Below are 22,191 nucleotides of genomic sequence, written 5' to 3' on the forward strand. Positions count from 1 at the left end.
GTGGTTAGAGCGGGGGTGCGCTCCTGGGTTCTATCCCTGGCTCTACAAGGTGAGTGGGGTACACAAGAGGAGTGGGGTTTAGTGGTTAGAGCAGGGGGGGCTGGGTGTCAGGACTCCTGGGTTCTATCCCCGGCTCTGCCGCTGACTGTGTGAAAGTCACTTGCACTTTCTGGGGCTCAGTGGAGAAATGGGCTGATGGAGCCGACCCCCCTCACATTGGTGAGGTCACCCCCCCTGGCTGTCAGGTGCTTTGAAATCCCTCGCTGAGCGGTGCTGGTGTCCAGCAAGGCACCAGAGGTGCTGTGAGGGCAGCCGAGAGGGCACCTTGCTCCTGCTCCCTTTCGGGAGTTCAGCCCGTGATTCTGGGGACAGGCAGCATCCTCTGGCCAGCGCCCTAGGGCCCGTTCCACCACTGCACCCCCTTTACCCCCCTCCCTATGGAAACCAGAGCAATGCGGGGCTGGAAGGGACCTCGAGAGGTCACCTAGTCCAACCCCCTGCACTGAGGCAGGACCAGGTAATCCTAGATCGTCCCTGACAGGTGTTTGTCCAACCAGTTCTTAAAAATGTCCAGTGACAGGGAACCCACGACCTCCCTTGGAAGCCTGTTCCAGAGCTGAACTACCTAGGGAGGGGGTGGACTCTCCTTCCTTAGAGGTGTTAAAGGTCAGGCTTGACAAAGCCCTGGCTGGGATGATTTAGTTGGGGATTGGTCCTGCTTTGAGCAGGGGGCTGGACTAGATACCTCCTGAGGTCCCTTCCAACCCTGATCATCTAGGATTCTATGAACACCCCGAGAGTTAGGAAGTTTCTCCTAATATTGAACCTGAATCTCCCTTGCTGCAGATTAAGCCCATTACATCTCTTCCTGCCATCAGCAGACATGGAGAACAATCAATCCCCGTCCTCTTTATAATAGGCCTCATATCTGAAGTCTGTACCAGGTCCCCCAATGCTTCCCCAGGCTTCCCCTGCCATGTGGTCACAGTTCTGCTGAGCCATCCCCTCTGCTCTCTCAAAAACTCAACAGAAGGGGTCTCCAGGAGCAGGGCCCGGGCCCCACGTCCCTCCCAGACTTCCCCAGTCCTTTGTCAGCATCCTCCCATTCCAATAGAAAAGGCAGATGAGAAAGTGAAGGAAGCAGCAGATCCAGCCCCTTGTTCTAGTCCAAAGGGCCCAGAGACCAAAAGGGTGGGATTGCCATTGTCTTCCACCCCCTCCCCAGGGTGCCTGGGACACTAGCATGAGCCCCCTGGACTCCCTTTGACTGAGAATCGCCCCCACTTCCTGAGTCACCCCTGAATTTGTCCTGCTCAGCCTGAGTGCCAGGGAACCGAGTGCCCTGTCTTACCCCCCTGAACTCAGCGGGGCTTGCAGCAGGCTTGAGGGCTAGGATCTGCCCCTCAGCCGGGGCTAATTCATTTACATGCTAAGGAGCCAGAAGCCAGGAGTGTAGCAAAAAACCCTCAGCTGACTGGAGGGTAAGTCCAAGCTGCCACCTCCTTGCTGTGACTGACCCCTTCGAGGTGGGTGTGAGGGTCTGAACACCCCTCCCCCATTAGTGGATTTCCCCTCACCAACTCCCTGGGAGGCGGGGCGGTCTCCTTCACCCCCCTGCGCAGGTGGGAACAGCCCCAGAGCGAGCCGGCCAAGGTCACGCAGGGCAGCGGTAGCAGAGCTGGGTCTCGACCGCAGCTCTGGCATCCCAGCGCAGTGCCTTAACCACAAGCTCCGCCCCCAACACAACCCCCCTCCCAGGCGGCGAGGGGTGGCAGCAGGTGTCAGGCGCCCAGAGACCGCAGTGAGGGGCACAGCATGGTAAAAGAGGCTAGACAGACCCAGGCCTTCCAGCCGTGCTGAGACTGGCCCTAGAGCTGTGTTTGGGGCGGGCGGGGGGCCCTGCTGGGAGGTGGGGAGAGAGGATGGAGGCTACACCCAGGCATTGTCTAGGATAGGGTGAGAGACAAGCTAGGCTCGGGAGGGAGCTATCCCTGAGGGGATGGAGAGGGTCCCTGGTCCCCCGCCCAAGGCCATGGGGCTGGTTCTCCCTGTGTGTGTGTCTGTTGTACTCCCCAAGGCAGCTCTGGGGCAGGTGGGACTCAGCCCCCCCCACACGCCTGGGCAGTGCATCCATTTCAATAGCTCGACCACTGCCCCCAGCTCGGTTGCCGTCACTGGATCTCCCCGTACCCCAGTCCTTCTAACTTGGCACAGACATGGGAAGGGAGGGTCTTTTCTAAAAACCCCAGGCCCAAGCCCACCCCCTTCCAGAGGACCATTGGAGAGGAGCCCTTCCGCCCTAGGTCCTGTCTGCTCTCGGTGGACGTTCCGCACCTCTGGGGAGGTGTGCGCCGTCCTGAGCTTGGCCCGCAGTGCCTCTCCCTGCAGCCCAGCAGGGCTGGGCACGTGTGGTTTATAAAACACCTGGGGACCCCGGGCAATCAAACGCAGCGTGTGCACGGGAGGGAGGGAGGCGGCTCAGCTCCATTCCCTCCCCCCATTGGTGGAGGTCAGCAAGTGGCTTCCCCACCTGGCCCTCTGCGAGACCCCGCCAAAGCAAGAACCTCTCAGCAGTCCCACTCATTACAGGGGGGAACGACCATTATCTTACAACGCAGGGGTCCGGGCTCTGAAATCCACCGTCTTTCCTTCCACACCGAGCGATAACCTCAAGCCCTGGACGCCGCGGGCTAGGACGCAGGCCCAGAGCTGTCCTCCCAACATACGTGTGTATTGAAATGTACAGAGCATGCGCAGTACCTGCAAAAACCTGTATCACAGCTTGTACATTTGCCTTGTATTCATCCTTGTAGCGCAGGGTAATACTCCAGCGGCCGGACGTAGGAGCGGCTCTGACAATAAAATAACGCGAATGGGCTGAACGCGGCACGGTGGTGGTGAGCCGTTCTGTACCCGTCAGCCCGCTACGGTGGCAGTAACTGGAGGGCTCTCCCAGGGCTCCCTGTGCCCGTGCGATGGAAGGGTGGCGACTCCCAGACCAGGATTAGGTGGGTCTGGCCCAGTTTCCGATGGCTTCATTCCGGGCAGCGCTCGCTTGCAGAACCGCACCTGTGTACAGTTAAACCCACGAACTTCTCCATTAACGCACAATCAGGTTAAAAAAGGCAAATGATCTTTCCCCAAGAACGCGTGTGGCTTCAGCGCGATCTCGCGTTCCTGTGTTCACAGATCACAGCGCACTTACAGTCTGGCCTACAGCCGGAGCCAACGGTCCCTCCCAAACAAAATCCAAGCCTTTGCCTTGTGCAATCGCTACTCTCAAGGGCACTCACCTCAGCCAGGAGGCTGCCTGCCCCTCTTTGCAGCCATATGCTTTGCTTTTCGCTGGGGGTAACAAACCTTCACAGGTTAGCAGAGCCACGGGCTGGGCCTGTTACTTCTTCAACCTTGCTACAAATCATCCCAGCAATGAGCAGGGTTCCAGGACCAGCCCTAACCCAAGGCTGGGCTGCCTCCCTGTGGAAGAATTACAGAAGCTCAAACCCCCTATGGCCAACTGCTTCCTTTCCCCCAGAGCTGAGCAGAACGTGAAGCCGAGCCCCGGATTTAAAGAGGTGGGGAGGTGGAGTTATAAAACGCCATCCGTGGCATGCTTGGGGATTTTACCTTTTCCCCCCCTCCCTCCAGCACATTTTAAAATCCCTGCATTGCAGCCAAGCGGGGGCGCTAAGATCCCTCTGGACCCTCAACCAAAATGGATGCACAGCAGGTGCTTGTTAAAAGGCTAGTTTACTAAGGATCAGTTGAAGCCCCACCTCGTGTGGTATCACGATCCCTCTGGTCCTCCAGCAAGAACAGGAGAGACAAACGCTGCTATTTCAAGCACAAACACGGGCAGAAAGGACTTTTAAACAAGAGTTTCAGGCCTTTACACAGCAGGGGTGGGAGGGAGAGACCTTTTTCCCTTTGCCGGTCACCTCAAACAATACGACTACAGAACAAAGTCAGCAGAGCGGCAAAGGGAAGTCAGGGGCATAAGCAGCAGAGATCTGAATGGGATGGGGAGTTGCTGAGGCAGAGACACAAGGAGATGATGCCAGTGGTAGCGAATGCAGTGGAGGTGTTTGCATCAATAGGAGTCGTTTGTTCTCAAACAGGCACAAAGGTGGCCAGTGGCAACTGAGCACAGAGGGGGAAAGGGCGACAAAGACCCTGGCATAAACTGAAGCATGTCTCTGGAGCAGTTTTTATAGCCAGGTGCCCCCATTGACTGGGCAGGTGCAGGGTCTGACCAAGGAGTAGAATGCGGAGCTGGACTCCCTGCAAAAGCGAAGGTAGCGGAAAGGTTTGAGAATGGGAGTGACGTGCCATGGCCGCTACGGATGTGCAGTCCTAGCCTGGGAATCCTCTTTCCCAGCACCATGAAACCTCCATTATTTCAGATCTCTCATCCCCCTTGGGTGTGGGCATATTAAGTCCCTAAAGTCATGGGTGAAATATGGGGACCTATACAGGGGAAATCCTGTAGCCTCTTGCTGCTTAGGCAAATTGTCCATTATTTATAACACTTAGGGCAGGGATTAGGTCTAAAGCCCTGAACACACCAGCACCTCTGCAGACCACATGCAGGAAACCAAGCCACAGCAGCGTGCACAGGCTCTGGTCTGGAGATGTGGCGAGAGGGAAGGAAGCTGCAGGAGCTGGGACAGGCCAGCCAAAGAGAGAAGAAAGATTGGTGTAGCCAAAGCAGCGACACACACGGACAATGCTGCAGAAGCGGCAATATGCAGTGTCTAACCACACAGATGACCCCACACGTACACAGATCTGAGCAGAGGGTCTCGCCTACTCTAGGAAATAGCACCAACTGGATCCACTGTGGCTGTGCTGATCATGATTTAGCTTCAAGCGCAGATGAGGACATACCACGGTCAGCCCCAGTTCACCTAAAAGCTGCTGTTTCCTAGTGTAGACGAGGCCAAGAAGCGAGATGGAGAAGAGATAGAGCTCAACTCTACCCAGTGTCTCCAATCTCATATTGTCCAAATGAAAGTATTCTCTGCCCGCACAGGAGGCTACTGGAGTAACATAGGCTTATAACATCAGATGTTGCATCTGTGTCTAGACCACAACCTGCAGGTCAGCTTTTAAAGAGACATCCATTTTCCAAAGGGAGGTCACCCCCCCCATTATAGGTGAATTCCAGCGTCAGTAAATATTAGATTGTATCTACCTAAAACTGCAACGGTAGTTACAATTTGAGACATTCCCCCAGCAATGTGAAAAGCAAAGAACAGGTGCTGCATTCCATGCCAGCAGTTCCAGCATCTCAATGATTGGAGAGTGACCCCTGAACAGCTTTGGGCTCCTGAGAATTGCATCAATGGCAAGTTCTTCGATTGACTTGTTCATTTGGTTGTGCACTAAAGGCAGTTTTATTTTCAGCTAATATAAAAATATTTTAACTTGCTGGCTGGCAAAGCAATCTACTGTCGTGTATTTTGATTAACTTTATAGTGGCAACCTGCGGAAGTCATTGCCAGGGGATGTTGTGAAAGCCAAAAGTATAACTGGGTTCAAAAAAGAATTAGATACGTTCCTGGAGGATAAAGTCCATCAATGACCATTAGCCAAGAAAGTCACAGATGCAACCCCATGCTCTGGGTGTCCCTAAAACTCCAACAGGCAGAAGCTGGGAGTGGACGACAGGAGATGGATCACTCGATAGTTACCCTGTTCTGTTCATTCCTGCTGAAGTGTTTGGCGTTGGTCACTGTCAGAAGACAGGTTACTGGGCTAGATGGACCATTGTTCTGAGCCAGTATGGACGTTCTCATTGTCTTAGCCCATTCAGGATGCAAGTCCATAAACCGAGCAAGGTGCAGTTTATGGAAGTGCTTATTCTTGCTGCAGCATCCCACTTGCACTGTTTCTTAGTGATGACAAACCACAGATCATTCCAATACAACCAGTAGATCATTCCTAGTCTCAATTGCTGAGTGATACCACCACACATTTGGAGCCACAGGGAATGTAAACAGTTTTATTGAGACAGATTTACGTCTGACATACATTATAAAAATCTGTTTACACTCTACAAAAAAACCTAGAGGATTAGCATTCATGGGAACAGACACCTTGGGTGTGCAATCTGTTTTTCACCAGCTTTACATTTGCTTTTGACAACATACAGCAGAAGTGGGAACACGCTGAGATTAAACGGACGTGCATCGCAGAGCACTGAATATGGCCAAACCTCTCCTGATGCTGAACATACAAACTAGGTTTTACTTTACTGGTGAAAGAATGTTAGTGTTTATAAAGTGTCTGCACCAGTCATTAGTGCTGACAGCAGCTGTGCAAACTTCCACCACATAGCTCTGTAAATGCATCTCAATTGTGACTTTGAACAGCACATTTCAAAGTCCTGAGCCTCACACACAGACACCCAACTGTGTGAAGACCACATGGAGATTTTGTGATGGGACGAATGGAGGTCAGGAGATAATGGAATTAATTTTAAATGTGAGATCGAAAAGCAGCTTGGGTCACCAGAAATGTGAGGCTAAAGCCTTCCTGTAGTGAGCCCGATCGCTGCTGCCTTACTTGGCCTTCATCCCCTCCAGATTCCTTTGCTAGGCGTAAGTTTTGTTTATTAGAGTAGGCTTCTTCCTGGCTTTATCCCAAAACCATAAAGCACATCCAAGGGTCAGAACATCCATACTTCAGGGGTGAACACTAAAGGCATGAATACCATACAAATCTCATATACAATGCTTGATTATGATTTGATTCATTGTCTCAAGTTATATCAAAAGCGTGTTATTTGTAGAAAGTTACATGAAATAGGAATACACATACTGAATGTTTCAAGCCTTTAATCCTTGAAACAAACCAATGTAAAGAAAAAGAGGCCCAAGTTCATTACAGTTAAGGGGCCAGAAGAGCCTGGCGTTAGTGTTCATAGGACAACACAGTGAAGGAAATGACCTATGTTTGCAAACACAGTGATTGCTTTAGACTAATTTCAACACTCTCCCCACTAGGCCCCACACATGAGAAGTGCAAGTGACCCATTAAGCTGTGCAAAATGGCACTCCAAGGAAGAGTCACCAGTAAGGTAGAGAAGTCATCTCTTGGCAATCACTTATCTCTGGCTCTCTAACAGCAGTTCTCCCTGGTTAAAGAAAAAAGCATAAGGAAATACCTCAGGATACAACAAAGTAAGTGGTTTGCCTTCTGAGGTAAAAAAAATCCCTGGTAAAATAGGCAGCATATGGTTAAAAATTCACAAGAAGGTAAGAACACTGCTGCAAAGATTTCTACTAATACTGCTGTTTAACCACTGCACAGGAGCAGAACACACAAAGGTTAATTTCCATCTTCAGCGTCTTTATTCTCTGGTTTGCTGTAGCCTTGTTTTCTTAGTTATCCTCTTTTGGCGCATTTCATCTTGAGGTTCCTAAAGTGACAACCTAGCCCCGGTTTGTTTCTGTTTTGGCAGGTAAAGGCACTTCAATTATGTATGGTTTGCAGAAGTCTAATGGTTGAAATAAAAAGGGAGCCCCTCCCATTTCCATCCCCATGCAGCAAGCTGCACTCATCCACTTTGTTCGTTGCCTTAAGGGACCAATTTAGGATCAGTCACGTTTCCTGGTTGACTTCCTTGTATAACATACAGAGGGTCACATGACATCAGTTTCTTGCCTCATCTAGTAGGGTCACATGGCTTTGATTAAGTATGTACAGGGAAGCCAGATGGATTCAGAAGAATGTAATGCACAAGTAACTCACATTTACAGAGACCCTGCGGCAAACACAAAACTCAGGCTGAGGATTTTAGCAGCATGTGCAAGACAGCCCCACCTCCCACATATTTCTGGATGGAAAGCTCCAGATCACACTTGCTGGATTAGTTCAAATTACTGAAGCGCCGAGAACAGCAAAGGCCTCACAAAGGAATGCGCTGGAGAAGAGCAAGCACAGGTTTGTCTTGCTGCCGCCATACACCATGGTGCCTATTTTGAAGGGGTTTCCAAAGCAGGAATGGCCAAAAGGCAGTCTTCAGTCAAACACCATCCCCAAATTCTACCGTGCAGTCCAGACAGACAGCTCCCAGCATGCAATGCTCTGGACTTCACGGGACAAGATACAGCATTGCATTTTGGGAGAATGTCTTTTGTACTGAAGATGACTGCAAAGTGCTCAGTTGTGGCAAACTGTGTGTTGCCCTTGGGCTCCGAACAAGCTGCCTCTGTGGCCCTCAGACTGAATTTACATGGCCCAGTCTAAACAAACATCATATAGCTTTGTTGCCTGGCCTTGTTCCGTGGCTTGTAAAAAATTCTGTCGCTATGTCTCTACAGTAAGGGGGAGAGAGGGAGGTGGGGCACTGAGGAAGGAACTAACATTGCTCTGCAGCTAACTTTTCAGGATATGCATTCTTCATTTCACACAGAACCCCAACAAATACAAAAATAAACAGAACTTGTTAGACATAAAACAAAGTGTAAATCTAAAACCACAAGTGTTCTCATTACAGAGTCACTTTTCAGAACACCACGTCCCCATCCCTTTGGGAAAGGGAAAGAGGACAGGACAGGATTTTTCACTTTATAGCCTGAAATAATAGTCTCAGTAGCGAAAACGTTTCTCATGTTAATCCAGAAACTGTAAAAAATAAATTACTTTTAAGAAACAGGTTTCTCTGTACACGTCTTAAAACTCATCGTGTCGTACTAAGGCTTCTCCGAAGTCTGTGGCCTGGCTCCCCACGAACAAGTCATACTTGTCAACGATCTCCTCTTTGGTGAGTTTCCCATCCTAAAATTAGAAAGAATGTTTGTCAAGTTTATTATGGTGGTGGCAGCCAAGCATTCAGCCCCCATTGTGCTAGGCTGTCATAGACAGTTAAGGGTTAAATTCCTCTTTTACCTCGAAAGGGTTAAGGAGATCACATAACCTAGCTGACACCTGACCAGAAGGACCAATAAGATAAGATATTTTCAAAAAGGGAAGAGGGAAAAAGTCTTTGGTCTGTTCTGTGTGTACTTTTGCCGGAGTCAGAGATCCAGAAAACAACCATCTAACCCTTGTTTAAATTAGTGAGTATTTAGATAAGAATGTGGCAGATTTCTTTATTTTTCTTTGTCATTTATTTTGCAAACAGAGGGAGAATCAAATTGGGTTTTTGTGTAACTTTAAGGTTTTGCCCAGAGGGAAATCCTCTGTGTTTTGAATCTGTTGTCTGTGAGATCATCTTGCTTTCTAATCTCACAGAGGTATTCCTTTCACCCTTTTTCTTTAATTAAAAGTCTTCTTTTAAGAACCTGATTGATTTTTCCTTGTTTTAAGAGCCAAGGATTTTGGATCTGGGCTCACCAGGAATTGGTGGGGGGAATTTTCTTGAGTCTACCCAGGAAAAAGGGTATAGAGACTTAGGGGAGGGAAATTAGTCAAATCCTGCCAGGAAAGAGGGGATAAGGACTGGGGAAAATTGGGGGAAGGCAGAGTTCCCAAATGGCTCTCTCTCAATCGTTTTTTTAAAACATTTGGTGGTGGCAGCGACTGTTTTGCCTAAGCTGATAAAAATAAGCTTAGGGGTTATTCATGCAGGTCTCCACATCTGTACCCTAAAATTCAGAGGGGGGGACACCTTGACACAGGCACTGGACAAACACAGCAGAGGAGACTGTCCCCAGAACAGACCAGACAAACACAGGGTTGGGGGAGGGGTGGAACACACAAGCAGAGTGAACAACGTGATGGTGGTAAATGTCATGGTAGTGCCACAGGTTGTGTGCTGTGGGATTTCCTTACGAGGGGATCAGCTGAATGGGAAGGGAAAGGAAGGAGGTAAGAGGGACCGGTGTTCAGTGAAGCTGGAGTAGGGGGTGGGGAGAGGAGGAGAGAGGAGGTCTGGATCAAGCAGCCAATTACTGCAGGGCAGAGTGTCCAGACACAACTGTGGAGAGTTCTCTGAATGGCTGAAGGGCCCAGCATTCCTGGTCTGCTCCTACGGCTGGAGTCTCTGGCTGGCTCCTCTCTCAGCATTCCCCCAAGGCCACATGGCAGGGAGCAAGCACCACCTGGGCCCTAGTTTCCCCAGAGTGTGTGTGCACGTCTTCCCCACACAGTTCTGTGAGCTCAGATTCACACAGCAGCCACGACATACTCCCATCCTCTTAGTTAAATGGAGACAATTGTAGAGACCATTGCATGTTTTCACCCTAGGCATTTTGGGGTGGGTGGGGTGAAGAGAAGGGCTGATGCCTTGTTCTCCAACATGGCAGAGATGTGGCTGCCTCCCCAGGCACGGAAAGAGGAAGCTAATCAGATTGCTCAATAAGAGCACTTGTCAAACTTTTTAAATGTCAGTGCTAGCTCCAGGAAAAAGGGCTGTTACGTTTACTGAGTTAAGCCCCAAAATCGCTACTGAAAGGGAGAGCATCAGTGGAGCTGCTCACAGTGACTCAGGCTTCTTGCCAAAACTACAAAGTGATCCTCAGAGACAATTCTGAAGTGGCTTTCGAAGCCTCCATCCTGCACGGGACGAGACACTGAAGGGGACCAAGGGCCTCTCACCTTGTTCTGATCAGACTCGTAGACAAGGTGCCGCGCTTCTGCCTCAGCATGGTCGTAGTCCGAGGGGAGGATCCAATCTTTTGTCTCCTCTTTGTCCATCTTCCCATCTCGATTCTTGTCTCTAAACTCCACAAACTGCTCCCGCTCGGTCTTCACCCACTCTGGCTCATCAGCATCGCCATCATGACTGTACATATCCCCTGAACGAGAACACAAGACAGCTGCTGATGCAAGAACACCCCCTCACCTCTTTGTTCCACTTGGGACTGCACAAGCAAATCGTAAAGCAAGGTGGTTACACCTAAGTTAAGTAGAGAAATTGCAGCAGTCACCCTCATCTTCAATACAGACACAGCCAGTGGAAACTGCAGATCCCCACATGCAGTACTACAGCCTTCTTAAAGCATTTGCTGCAGGGTGCAGCCCTCTATTACACAGGCCACACCACAGATCTGGGGGGCTGCAGATTTTCCACCCATGAGTTAATGTCCGAGTGGCCACCTAGCTTGGATCTCGTTACTTTAGCAAGATTAGCCCAGACATTTAGGTTTTAAAAGGTTACTTTAAATATGTTTAGAGAAATGTGCAGAGGGTCTATGTTGGCATATTTTTTAGAGTCAGATGCATTTATCATCACACTTATTCAATGCCAAAGCTTTACATTTAAAAAAAAGAAGCAGCTAAAATGACAGCTGCTCTGCTACTGACTACTGCCAAGAGAAGCGGCAGCACTGTTTTGCAATTGGCAGGCCCTTGTCATATATCAGAGAGCAGCCTATGGATTTAGAGCAGATGTTCCCGTCTGCCTAGGGTTCTGGGGTCATACTTGCATTTTGTCCAGTTACATGTGTCATTTTGGTTATGCAGTTAATTTGAAATTACATAGCAAAGATTGACAAGGGGGAAAAAAAAATCAAACTCAGCTTCACAGTTAGGGAGCAAAGAGGGACCCATTAGAAAAACTCCAGAGAGTAGACAAGGAAGAAGAGATTAAAGAGCATGGCTGCTTTGGCACAAAGACTAGTCACAAGAGGCTGCAATGTAATTTCTTTTGGGAGTATCTTTTTACAAAGCACTGATGGGAAGTGAACACATTATCATCAGACTCAAGGAGAAAAAATGGAGTTGAGCAAGTTGCTTACCTATGTATTCTTCCAAGTCAATGACACCATCTCTATTCTTGTCAATATCTTCCATTGTTTCCTATTTAAAAAAGGACTAGGTTAGCCTCAAAGTTCATGGACAAAACAGGTCTTTTTATGGCTCTCTACCACTTAGAGGGGAAAACATGAGACAGCAAATGTATTTACTAGTTAATTGAGTTATCGCTGTATTATTAGACTCAAAGAGTTCAATCACTATATCTAGTTAGCTTAACAAGCAGAACATTAAGGGGTGACTTACTCACAGTCTGTACATACCTACAAGGGGGACAAATATTCAATAAAGAGTTCTTTAATCTAGCAGACAAAAGTATAACACGATCCCATGGCTGGAAGTTGAAGCTACACAAATTCAGACTGGAAATAAGGTGTATATTTGTAATGGTGTAATCAACAATTGGAACAATTTACCAAGGGCCATGGTGGATTCTCCATCACTGACTATTTTAAAATCAGGGTTGGATGTTTTCTAAAAGATATGATCTAGGAATTATTTTTGGACAGTTCTGTGGCCTTGTAATACAGGGGGTCAATTTAGATGATCACAATGGTCCCTTCTGGTCTTGGAATCTGTGAATCTGTTGTCTCCCCATATCTACTTTGATGGAGGTGAGTACCATGCCTGGGTCACCACTCTAAGAGTAAGGATCTGCAGAGGCCATCTCACAGAGTTTCACAAGACCTCAACCTCTTTCTATTTATATTATTAAGGAAGCATCAGTTGTGACTTCATACTGTAAAGGCTATAACCAGGCTCCCATTAGAAGCCGCCTTTTAAATCTCCCTCTAGCGTTTGAAAGGAAAAGTGGTAGCTTCAAAATCTGTGTGATAATTTATTCCAGTTGAGAACTCAAGTTTTTGCTTTTACTGTAAGTAAATATATTTTAAGATTTAAGAATTTAAAAAAGAGGACATCTTTTTGAGATGTGTGTATGCAAGTTTTTTGCACCCTATTACTGAAAGAAATGCAGAATGTCTTTTTGTTTGTCTTGTTAATTACTGTAAAAACTGAAATGCTATGCTTTTTGGTAACTATGCCTATTGGTGGGGAGCGATAGCTCAGTGGTTTGAGCACTGGCCTGCTAAACCCAGGGTTGAGTGTTCAATCCTTGAGGGGGCCACTTAGGGATCTGGGGCAAAAATCAGTACTTGGTCCTGCTAGTGAAGGCAGGAGGCTGGACTCAATGACCTTTTGAGGTCCCTTCCAGTTCTAGGAGATGGGATATCTTCATTCATTCATGACTTTTCAGATCTGAAGTTTTGTTACAGTGTATGACACTTAAGGGAACTAGAATCTAGCTGTACTCCCATACTAGTCAAGGTTTAGTTTTATTAACTGTAACAGAGGTATGGTTTGATTTTGGGTAAGATTTGCTTACTGTAGCAAGAGAAAGTGTTTTGCTGAGACAGATTATGTTCAGTTTAATGCCTTCTCATCTCTGTGCAGCCAAGCACATAAATACTACTTTTGGTGCCAAACATGAGCGCCAGAAAAAAAAACCCTCCATGAATTATGCAGTATCAAATAGTGAACTAAACTGAATGCTATCTAAGGGTACGTCTACACTGCCCGCCGGATCGGCGGGTAGCGATCGATCTATCGGGGATTGATTTATCGCATCTACACTAGACGCGATAAATCAATCCCCGATTGCTCTCCCGTCGACTGCTGAACTCCAGCAGTGCAAGAGGCAGCAAAGTCAATGGGGGAGGCATGGCCGTCGATCCAGCGCCACGAGGACACAAGGTAATTTTAATTCTATCTAAGATAAGTTGACTTCAGCTACGCTATTCTCGTAGCTAAAGTTGCGTATCTTAGATCGTTTCCCCCCCCCACCCCAGTATAGACCAGGCCTAAGTACAGTAACTCCTCACTTAAAGTCATCCCAGTTAACATTGTTTCGTTGTTACGTTGCTGATCAATTAGAGAACACACTCATTTAAAGTTGCCCAATGCTCCCTTATAACGTTATTTGGCAGCTGCCTGCTTTGTCCACTGCTTGCAGAAAGAGCAGCTTGTTGGAGCTAGCTGGTGGGGGCTTGGAAGCAGGGTGGACTGGCAGCCTCCACATCAGCTCCCTGCTCCCTTAAGTTCACTGTGTGGCAGCCGCCCAGCAGGCTATCAACTGCCGGGCAGTTCAGCTGTCCCTCCCCCCTCTGCCTTGGAGCTGCTCCCACTCTGCAGTGCAGAGGGCAGGGGAAGAGGGGTGCTAATGTCAGGGTGCCCCCTTCCCCCCTGCTCCTGTACCCTATCTTCACAGAACAGCAGGGGGGACATGAGAGGAGCTTGTTGGCAGCAGCTGCTGTCTCAACTTACTGAGCTACTTAAAAAAGGAATGTACTTAGAGTGGGGTCAGCGTACTTAAAGGAGCAATGCGTCTCTCTCTCTCACGGTGTGTGTCTCTGTCTCTCTCTGCCACGCTGTCTCCCCTCCCTCCATTCGTGCTGCCTTGTAGAGTGGGAGGCTACATTAACAATGTGTTAACCCTTGAGGGCTCAGCCGAGCGCCAGTTCATCATTTAGCAGTGAGGCATTCCCAGGGAAATATTCCACCCTCTTACTCCACCACCTCAACCAAGCTTCACAATCATCATTGCCATGTACAGTATTCAATTGTTTGTTTAAAACGTATCGCGTGTGTGTATCTATCTATAAATAAATAAAAAGTATTTTGCCTGGCGAAAAAAAATTCCCTAGAACCTAACCCCCCCTCATTTACATTAATTTTTATGGGGAAACGGGAAGTAGCATTTTTCAGGAACATAACTACAACGTTAGGCGAGGAGTTACTGTACATAGCTAATCCTTCTAGAAATAAAGTAACACACCTGTACTTCAGAAAACAGCAATTGCTAAATGGAAAACTCTCCAAAAGCAGCTACCAAATGCAGCTACGTATGGAAGGTCTGCCCTGGTGCACAGCAGACGAGGACAGACTGACAAAGGAGTTTCAATGTGCTCTGGAAGCGGAACATAACTCTGCCCCCTTCAGCAACTAGCCAAGTGAAAAGGAGCCACTCAGCACGTGACTAGAAGCATCTTTTCTTCTCTTAGTTCCTGCAAAGCCCAACAATGTTTTGCCCTGATGTCCTATCAGGGCATTCATCAGGTTTGCAACACTATCCATCACAGAACTGGTTGCTGCCTGGAACTGCTGCTTATGGGGAGGAGGGTTCAGGCAAGATTTTTTTCAAACATTTGGAATAGTGCATAAAAACTTCAAAACTTTAGGATAAAAAAGTGAAACCTTACAAAAAGCTGTGCCCACCAGTAAGGAAACCTTACACATGACTCCCCCTCACCCAACAGGCCAACTACGTGCTCCTGTGAGATCACTGGTAACTGGGAGGTGCCAGACTCTTACTAGCCTGAATAGCAAGTATAAAAAACTCTATCATCTCAACCTGCTTTCGAAATGGCACCCACCTGTACTACTATATCTTTCATGTAGTCATATTCTTCTGGATGCAGAAAGGCAGTGAATTCTTCCTTGGTAGCAATCAAGTCTCCATCCTTGTCAGCCATTTTGAACCTTCGTTCATCCCTCATCATCATCTGTTTGTAGTTGAACCCATCATCAGGGTCTGGGTCATCTGGGCAGAAACAGACACGTTATACCCATTTTAGACTCCAAAGCTCATCCACAAAACAACTGCACCAATATTGCATGTCAAATTTTCCTTTTGCTGTTGACCAGGGAAACGTCACAATGTGTGTGTTAGAAGAGCCCAAACTTTGCACATCCAAGGGTCACAGTGAAAACTCATTAGGACTCCAGAGACTGCACCTATTTTGCATGAAGTGGAAAAGGTCTCCACTGGTTCTACATTTTAACAGAGGGGCATCTTGAAGAGAGAAGTGTCAACATGAAATGCTCCCAAGCTTATCTCAGCTAAGGACACTTTAAGATAAATATTGGTTCTGACAGCTGTAATCTCATTGGGCTGCATGGTCTCTGTGTTTAAGGTACAAGAGACTGTGGGCTAGATTTTGACTACTCCTGGAACAGAATATGTAATGGGATAATGCTCTCCCACTGAGGTGCAACAGGCATTTTCAAAGCAAGAGCAACACTGCTGACTGTCCAAATCTAGATACTTATATGCTCCCCAAAAGTATCTGAGAGACTGTTAGGGTGATTAAATTTAAGCAGATTTCAGTAATTTCAAATAAAAATTATATATTTATTTATAGGACCCATGTTTGTAGCAAGATATTTTTAATTAACAGTGAATACTTGAGGACAAAGTGCATTTAACAACTAAAATAGTAACAACATACAGGTGCCCCTTTATCAACAGAGTAATAAATCATATCCTGGGCTACCAAAAGCCCAGTTTAGAGTTTATTTAGTCCAGAATGTGGTTACCATCTTGTGAATATGAAACACTAAATTAAATAGTGACACTTTAAAATTCCGATATTAGGCAAATATTAAAAATAAAACAGTAAAAAGATTTTTGATCTGGTGAATGCACGTTCAGTTGTGACAGCTTGGGGGCTATACTATTATTGTCCATTTATCTGCTAAAGCAAAACCACTCTCTCTCTCTGTGGGTAAGTTAGCACCCAAGCTATACAGTGGGCTGGTTCACACTCCATTTGCTACAACTGCTGCCAATGGCACCTTGAATTCAAGTTGTGAGGTCACCGGTCTCACGTTCATTTTTAACATGGAGCAGAAGTATAAGGAATAAATTCCTTTTACGTGTAATTTAAAAGACAAGGATAACTGCTTAGAGAAACACATATGTAACAACCATGTGAATTAATTAAGGGTAAATTAAAGGAAGCAAATAACTTGCTAACTTTTTTTTCCCCTGTGTCCTCATGTCAGGCTAGACTAAACTAAGTGCTTTAGTAAAATACCTGCACATGTGGCAGAAAAATTCCTATGCTTGTTTACAAAAGATTAAGACTCTCCAAAAAATTGGCGTTAAAGAGCTATGAACCAAGCCAAGACTTAGCCCTGGTCTACACTACAAGTTTAGGTCGAATTTAGCAGTGTTAGATTGATTTAACCCTGTACCCGTCCACACGACGAAGCCATTTTTGTCAAATTAAAGGGGTCTTAAAATCGATTTCTGTACTCCTCCCTGACGAGGGGATTAGTGCTGAAATTGACATCGCTGGGTCGAATTTGAGGGTAGGGTCGACATGATTCGATGGTATTGGCCTCCCGGAGCTATCCTAGAGTGCTCCATTGTGATTGCTCTGGACAGCACTCTCAACTCAGATGCACTGGCCAGGGAGACAGGAAAAGCCCTGCAAACTTTTGAATTTTATTTCCTGTTTGGCCAGTGTGGCAAGCTGATCATCAGCAGAGGTGACCATGGAGTCCCGAATCGCAAAAGAGTTCCAGCATGGACCGAACAGGTGGTACTGGATCTGATCGCTGTATGGGGAGACAAATCCAAAAGACATCCCAAAAGACGAAATGCCAAAATATTTGAAAAAAATCTCCAAGGGCATGAAGGACAGAGGCTATAACAGAGACCCACAGCAGTGTCGCGTGAAACTTAAGGAGCTCAGGCAAGCCTACCAAAAAACCAAAGATCCCCCAGACATGCTGCTTCTATCATGCATGCAATTCGAGGGGGTGCCCCTACAACGACCCCACCCCTCTACGTGGACTCCTGCAGGGGAGTCTCACGCAACAGGGATGAGGATTTTGGGGATGAGGAGGAGGTTGAAGATTGCGCACAGCAGGCAAGCGGAGAAACCGTTCTCCCCAACAGCCAGGAACTCTTTATCACTCTGGAGACATTACCCTCCCAACCTGGGCTCCCGGACCTTGAAGGCGGAGAAGGCACCTCTGGTGAGTGTACCTTTGTAAATATAATACATGGTTTAAAAGTAAGCGTGTTTAATGATTAATTTGCCCTGAAGATTTGGGATGTATTCGCGGCCAGTAAAGCTACTGGAATGCAGTCAAGCAACATCCGTTCTTTATCCGTTTGTGTTATCCTCAGAGAGTGATATCATTCATGGTCACCTGGTTGAAATTGGGAAATTTTATTAAGGGGACATTCAGAGGTGGCCGTTCCTGCTGGGCTGTGTGCCTGTGGCCGAAAAGAAACCATCCCCGCTGTTAGCCACGCGGTGGGGGAGGGGTGAAGCGATCATCCCAGAGAATTGGGTGTGAGGGAGGGGTTTAGTTGGGTTTGTGCTGCACGTTAACCCGAAAACCGCAGCCCCTCCTTTTAAATGGCCAACCCATTTTAAATGGTCAACACAACTCTCCCTTTTTTCCCCCTCCTGCAGCTGCAAATGTTTCAACGCTCCCCCATCATCTCCGTCCCAGAGGCTAGTGCAGATAAGAAGGCGAAAAAAATGCACTCACGATGACATGTTCTCTGAGCACTTGCAATCCTCCCACAGAATGAGCCGAGCACAATGTGTGGAGGCAGACAATGTCAGAGTCCAGGAAAGCACAAGATGAAGGCAAGGACAGGAGGGACGCGTGAGAGGATAGATGGCTGGAGCAAGAGGAGCGGTGGTGGAAGCGTGATGAGAGGAAGCAGGATGCAATGCTGAGGCTACTGGAGGATCAAACTGATATGCTCTGGCGTATGTTTGAGGTGCAGGAAAGGCAGCAGGAGCACAGACCGCCGCTGTGACAGCCCCTGTGTAACCAACCGCCCTCCTCCCCAAGTTCCACAGCCTCCTCACCCTGATGCCCAAGAACGTGGGGGGGAGGGTCCCCCTCCAGGCACCAACCCACTCCGTCCCAGAGGACTGCCCAAGCAACAGAAGGCTGGCATTCAATAAGTTTTGAAGTCCAGTATGGCCTTGTCCTTCCCTCCTCCACCACCCCTCCTGGGCTACCTTGGCAGTTATCCCCCTATTCCTGTGACTAATTAATAAAGAATGCATGAATTTGAAATAACAATGACTTTATTGCCTCTGAAAATGGTGATTGAAGGGGGGAGGGGAGGGTGGTTGGCTTACAGGGAAGTAGAGTGAACCAGGGAGGCAGGTTTTCATCAAGGATAAACAACCAGAACTTTCACACGGTAGCCTGGCCAGTCATGAAACTGGTTTTCAAAGCTTCTCGGATGCGCAGTACGCCCTCCTGTTCTCTTCTAACTGCCCTGGTGTCAGGCTCCACGTAATCAGCAGCCAGGTAATTTGCCTCAACCTCCCACCCTGCCATAAATGTCTCCCCCTTACTCTCACAGATATTGTGGAGCACACAGCAAGCAGTAATAACGATGGGAATATTGGTTTCGCTGAGGTCTAACCGAGTCAGTAAACTGCGCCAGCACGTTTTTAAACATCCAAATGAACATTCTACCGCCATTCTGCACTTGCTCAGCCTAGAGTTGAACAGCTCCTGACTACTGTCCATGCTGCCTGTGTACGGTTTCATGAGCTATGGCATTAAGGGGTATGCTGGGTCCCCAAGGATAACTTTAGGCATTTCAACATCCCAATTGTTATTTTCTGGTCTGAAAAGTAAGTCCCCTGCTGCAGCCGTTCAGACAGACCACAGTTCCTGAAGATGCGAGTGTCATGTACCTTTCCCAGCCATCCCACGTTGATGTTGGTGAAACGTCCCTTGTGATCCACCAGTGCTTGCAGCACCGTTGAAAAGTACCCCTTGCGGTTTATGTACTGGCTGCCTTGGTGCTCCGGTGCCAAGATAGGGATATGGGTTCCATCTATCGCCCCACCACAGTTAGGGAATCCCATTGCAGCAAAGCCATCCACTATGACCTGCACATTTCCCACGAAAGCTCATGCTGCAAAACATCTGTTAGTCTATAAGGTGCCACAGGATTCTTTGCTGCTTCTACAGAACCAGACTAACATGGCTACCCCTCTGATACCCTTGATAGTAGCAGCTCAGTGATTGCGTTGTCTACTTGGATCACAGCAGCCCCCACAGTAGATTTGCCCACTCCAAATTGATTCCCAACTGACCGGTAGCTGTCTGGCATTGCAAGCTTCCAGAGGGCTATCGCCACTCACTTGTGAACTGTGAGGGCTGCTCTCATCTTGGTATTCTGGCGCTTAAGGGCAGGGGAAAGCAAGTCAAAGTTCCATGAAAGTGCCCTTACGCATGTGAAAGTTTTGCAGCCACTGGGAATCATCCCAGACCTGCAACACTATGCGGTCCCACCAGTCTGTGCTTGTTTCCCGGGCCCAGAATCAGCGTTCCACAGCATGAACCTGCCCCATTACCACCATGATGTCCAAACTGCCAGGGCCCGTGCTTTGAGAGAAGTCTGTGTCCATGTCCTCATCACTCTTGTCACCATGCTGTCGTCGCCTCCTCGCTTGCTTTTGCAGGTTCTGGTGCTGCATATACTGCAGGATAATGTGCGAGGTGTTTACAGTGCTCATAACTGCTGCGGTGATCTGAGCGGGCTCCATGCTTGCCGTGGTATGATGTCTGCAGGACAGCAGAGTGGCAGCGGAAGCTGTCACCATCTGCACCTACTGCACCATCTGCTACCAGCAGCACCCAGGACATAACAGCAGCGGCTGAGCTGAGCGGGCTTCACGCTTGCCGTGCTATGGCGTCTCCGTGGAAAAAAGGTGCGAAACGATTGTCTGCCGTTCCTCTCACGGAGGGAGGGGCGACTGATGACATGTATCCAAAACCACCCATGACAATGTTTTTGCCTCATCAGGCAGTGGGAGCTCAACCCAGAATTCCAATGGGTGGCAGAGACTGCAGGAACTGTGGGACAGCTACCCACAGTGCAACGCTCTGAAAGTCGACGCTAGCCCTGTGGATGCACTCCACCGACTTAATGCTCTTAGTGGGGACATACACAATCTACTGTATAAAATTGCTTCCTAAAAAATCAACTTCCATAAATTCGACCTTATTTCGTAGTGTAGACATACCCTTAGTGATTTGCAGTTAATGGCTTCAACTGCACAGCTCGTTAGAACTTCGCAGAGCAAGGCCACAACGGAAATAGATGTAGAAAGCATTCAAGGTACTCACTAAAATTCAGGTCAATTAGTGGCACTGTTAACACTGTAGCAGCAGCAGCATCTAGGGTTGCTCTTTAGTACTTCATCTCGCCAGCTCAAGAGCACTTACATCTAACACCCCCGGCTCACCACAGCATGGAGTACTTGAGGGTATATATGGGAAAATTCAGAAAGCTGTCCTTGGGGCCTAAAGAACCACAGATGGAAGAGAATGCAGATCCAGAGTATTAAAAAAAAATAAAAAAAAATCACTGTTTATGAGCAACATACCAGCAAGGCCAGGTGCCAGGTTCTGAAGCCTGCATATGAAGTTGGTGCCATTTAGAGCCAATATTAAACAAACGCAAAGAATATAATGGCTTTGTTCTTTAAAGAGGACATCAGATCATAATCTAAGCAAATCTTCCACAGAGAGCTATGCCTGCTTATTGTATCGCGCACAGCTTGGGTCCACAGAAATTCCTCTTGCATTCTGGTGAGGTACACTAAAGCATGGGGTACTCAGAGGCTTACACACACTATTCAAATGCAGCAATGAAGTGACCAGCATGGTCTTGGAGCTTACTAACATGCGGTTCCATTCAGATCACAAAAATCTAATTTTAAAAATACTACATACAACAGCCAACATAGCTGCAGTAAAAGAGGATGGTGTCTCCGCTCCTGCAGTATGGAAGATGTATGTTCTCCATTAGGTAAAGGGGTCTGTTAGCTTCCTGTCTGGGCATCAAACATTTGAGGGGCATTTCCAAATGTGTTCATGCCAGAGAAAGGGAAAACAGCTTTTCACAACAGACATGAAGATCTTTCACCAGAAATATATTATGGCAAAGTATTTACTTTTTAACAGAAGTGGAAAGCCAAGCCATTAAACATACATGGCTTTGTCAAGGACAGATCAGCATTGTTGTTATGAAAGGAAGACCAGAGTAGTTTTAATATATTAACTATTTAGTAGAGAAATATATCTGTACTTATAAATTGTATATAACAAAGTCAGTAAAAGGTGGTGCAAGTGCATTCTGAAGGTTTTATCAGCATTAGCCCAGGGGACTGGTGAGTCATATGCCCATCCCAAACTCCTGGGATTGAGATCTTTATGGCATACCACCAGCCCAGGGGCTCTACATATGCCATATATGTTACAAAAAAACCTTGAAATATTTTAGTATATTACTTTTCTTCATTAGGACATTTTAAAAATATACCTGAAGAGACAGCTGTCTGATCCAACTGCATGGGTTCAGAGAAAGCCATAAAACCCTCAAGATTACCCAAGATAGTTTTTTTATACTTTACATTGTCTAATTGTGAAAATCAGATAGCTTGGGATGTCCCAGGGCTAGAAACAAGTGCTGTGGATGCCATCAGAAATCTGGTATTTTCCCTTTCTAGTTCATGGGATAAGACTTGTTTCTAGTTCTACAGGGTCACGGGATCTTTGTTCTTAACCAGCCATTGGTGCTGCACTGAACATTGCCGGGCTTGAGTTTTAACAGGTTATTTAAAGGGAGGAGAGCCCCAGACCTCA

General features: G+C 47.4%; 1 protein-coding gene across 2 annotated transcripts in view; it reads right to left on the minus strand.

The window, feature by feature from the left end:
• Window positions 1-6,003: 6,003 nt before the first annotated feature.
• Window positions 6,004-22,191, minus strand: part of CALU (calumenin) — a 37,004-nt gene continuing 20,816 nt past the window's right edge. Inside the window, exons 4-7 of one of the 2 annotated variants that reach the window (XM_039519981.1) lie at window positions 15,135-15,301; window positions 11,688-11,748; window positions 10,546-10,745; window positions 6,004-8,784 (exon numbers count right to left, since the gene is read on the minus strand). In XM_039519981.1, the coding sequence (XP_039375915.1) occupies window positions 8,680-8,784; window positions 10,546-10,745; window positions 11,688-11,748; window positions 15,135-15,301 (533 nt within the window). In that variant the 3' untranslated portion in view covers window positions 6,004-8,679. The remainder of the gene's footprint in view (window positions 8,785-10,545; window positions 10,746-11,687; window positions 11,749-15,134; window positions 15,302-22,191) is intronic. The other variant, XM_039519979.1, reaches the window with a different exon arrangement.

This window comes from Mauremys reevesii, linkage group 1 (assembly GCF_016161935.1).
Source record: "Mauremys reevesii isolate NIE-2019 linkage group 1, ASM1616193v1, whole genome shotgun sequence".
NCBI lineage: Eukaryota > Metazoa > Chordata > Testudines > Geoemydidae > Mauremys > Mauremys reevesii.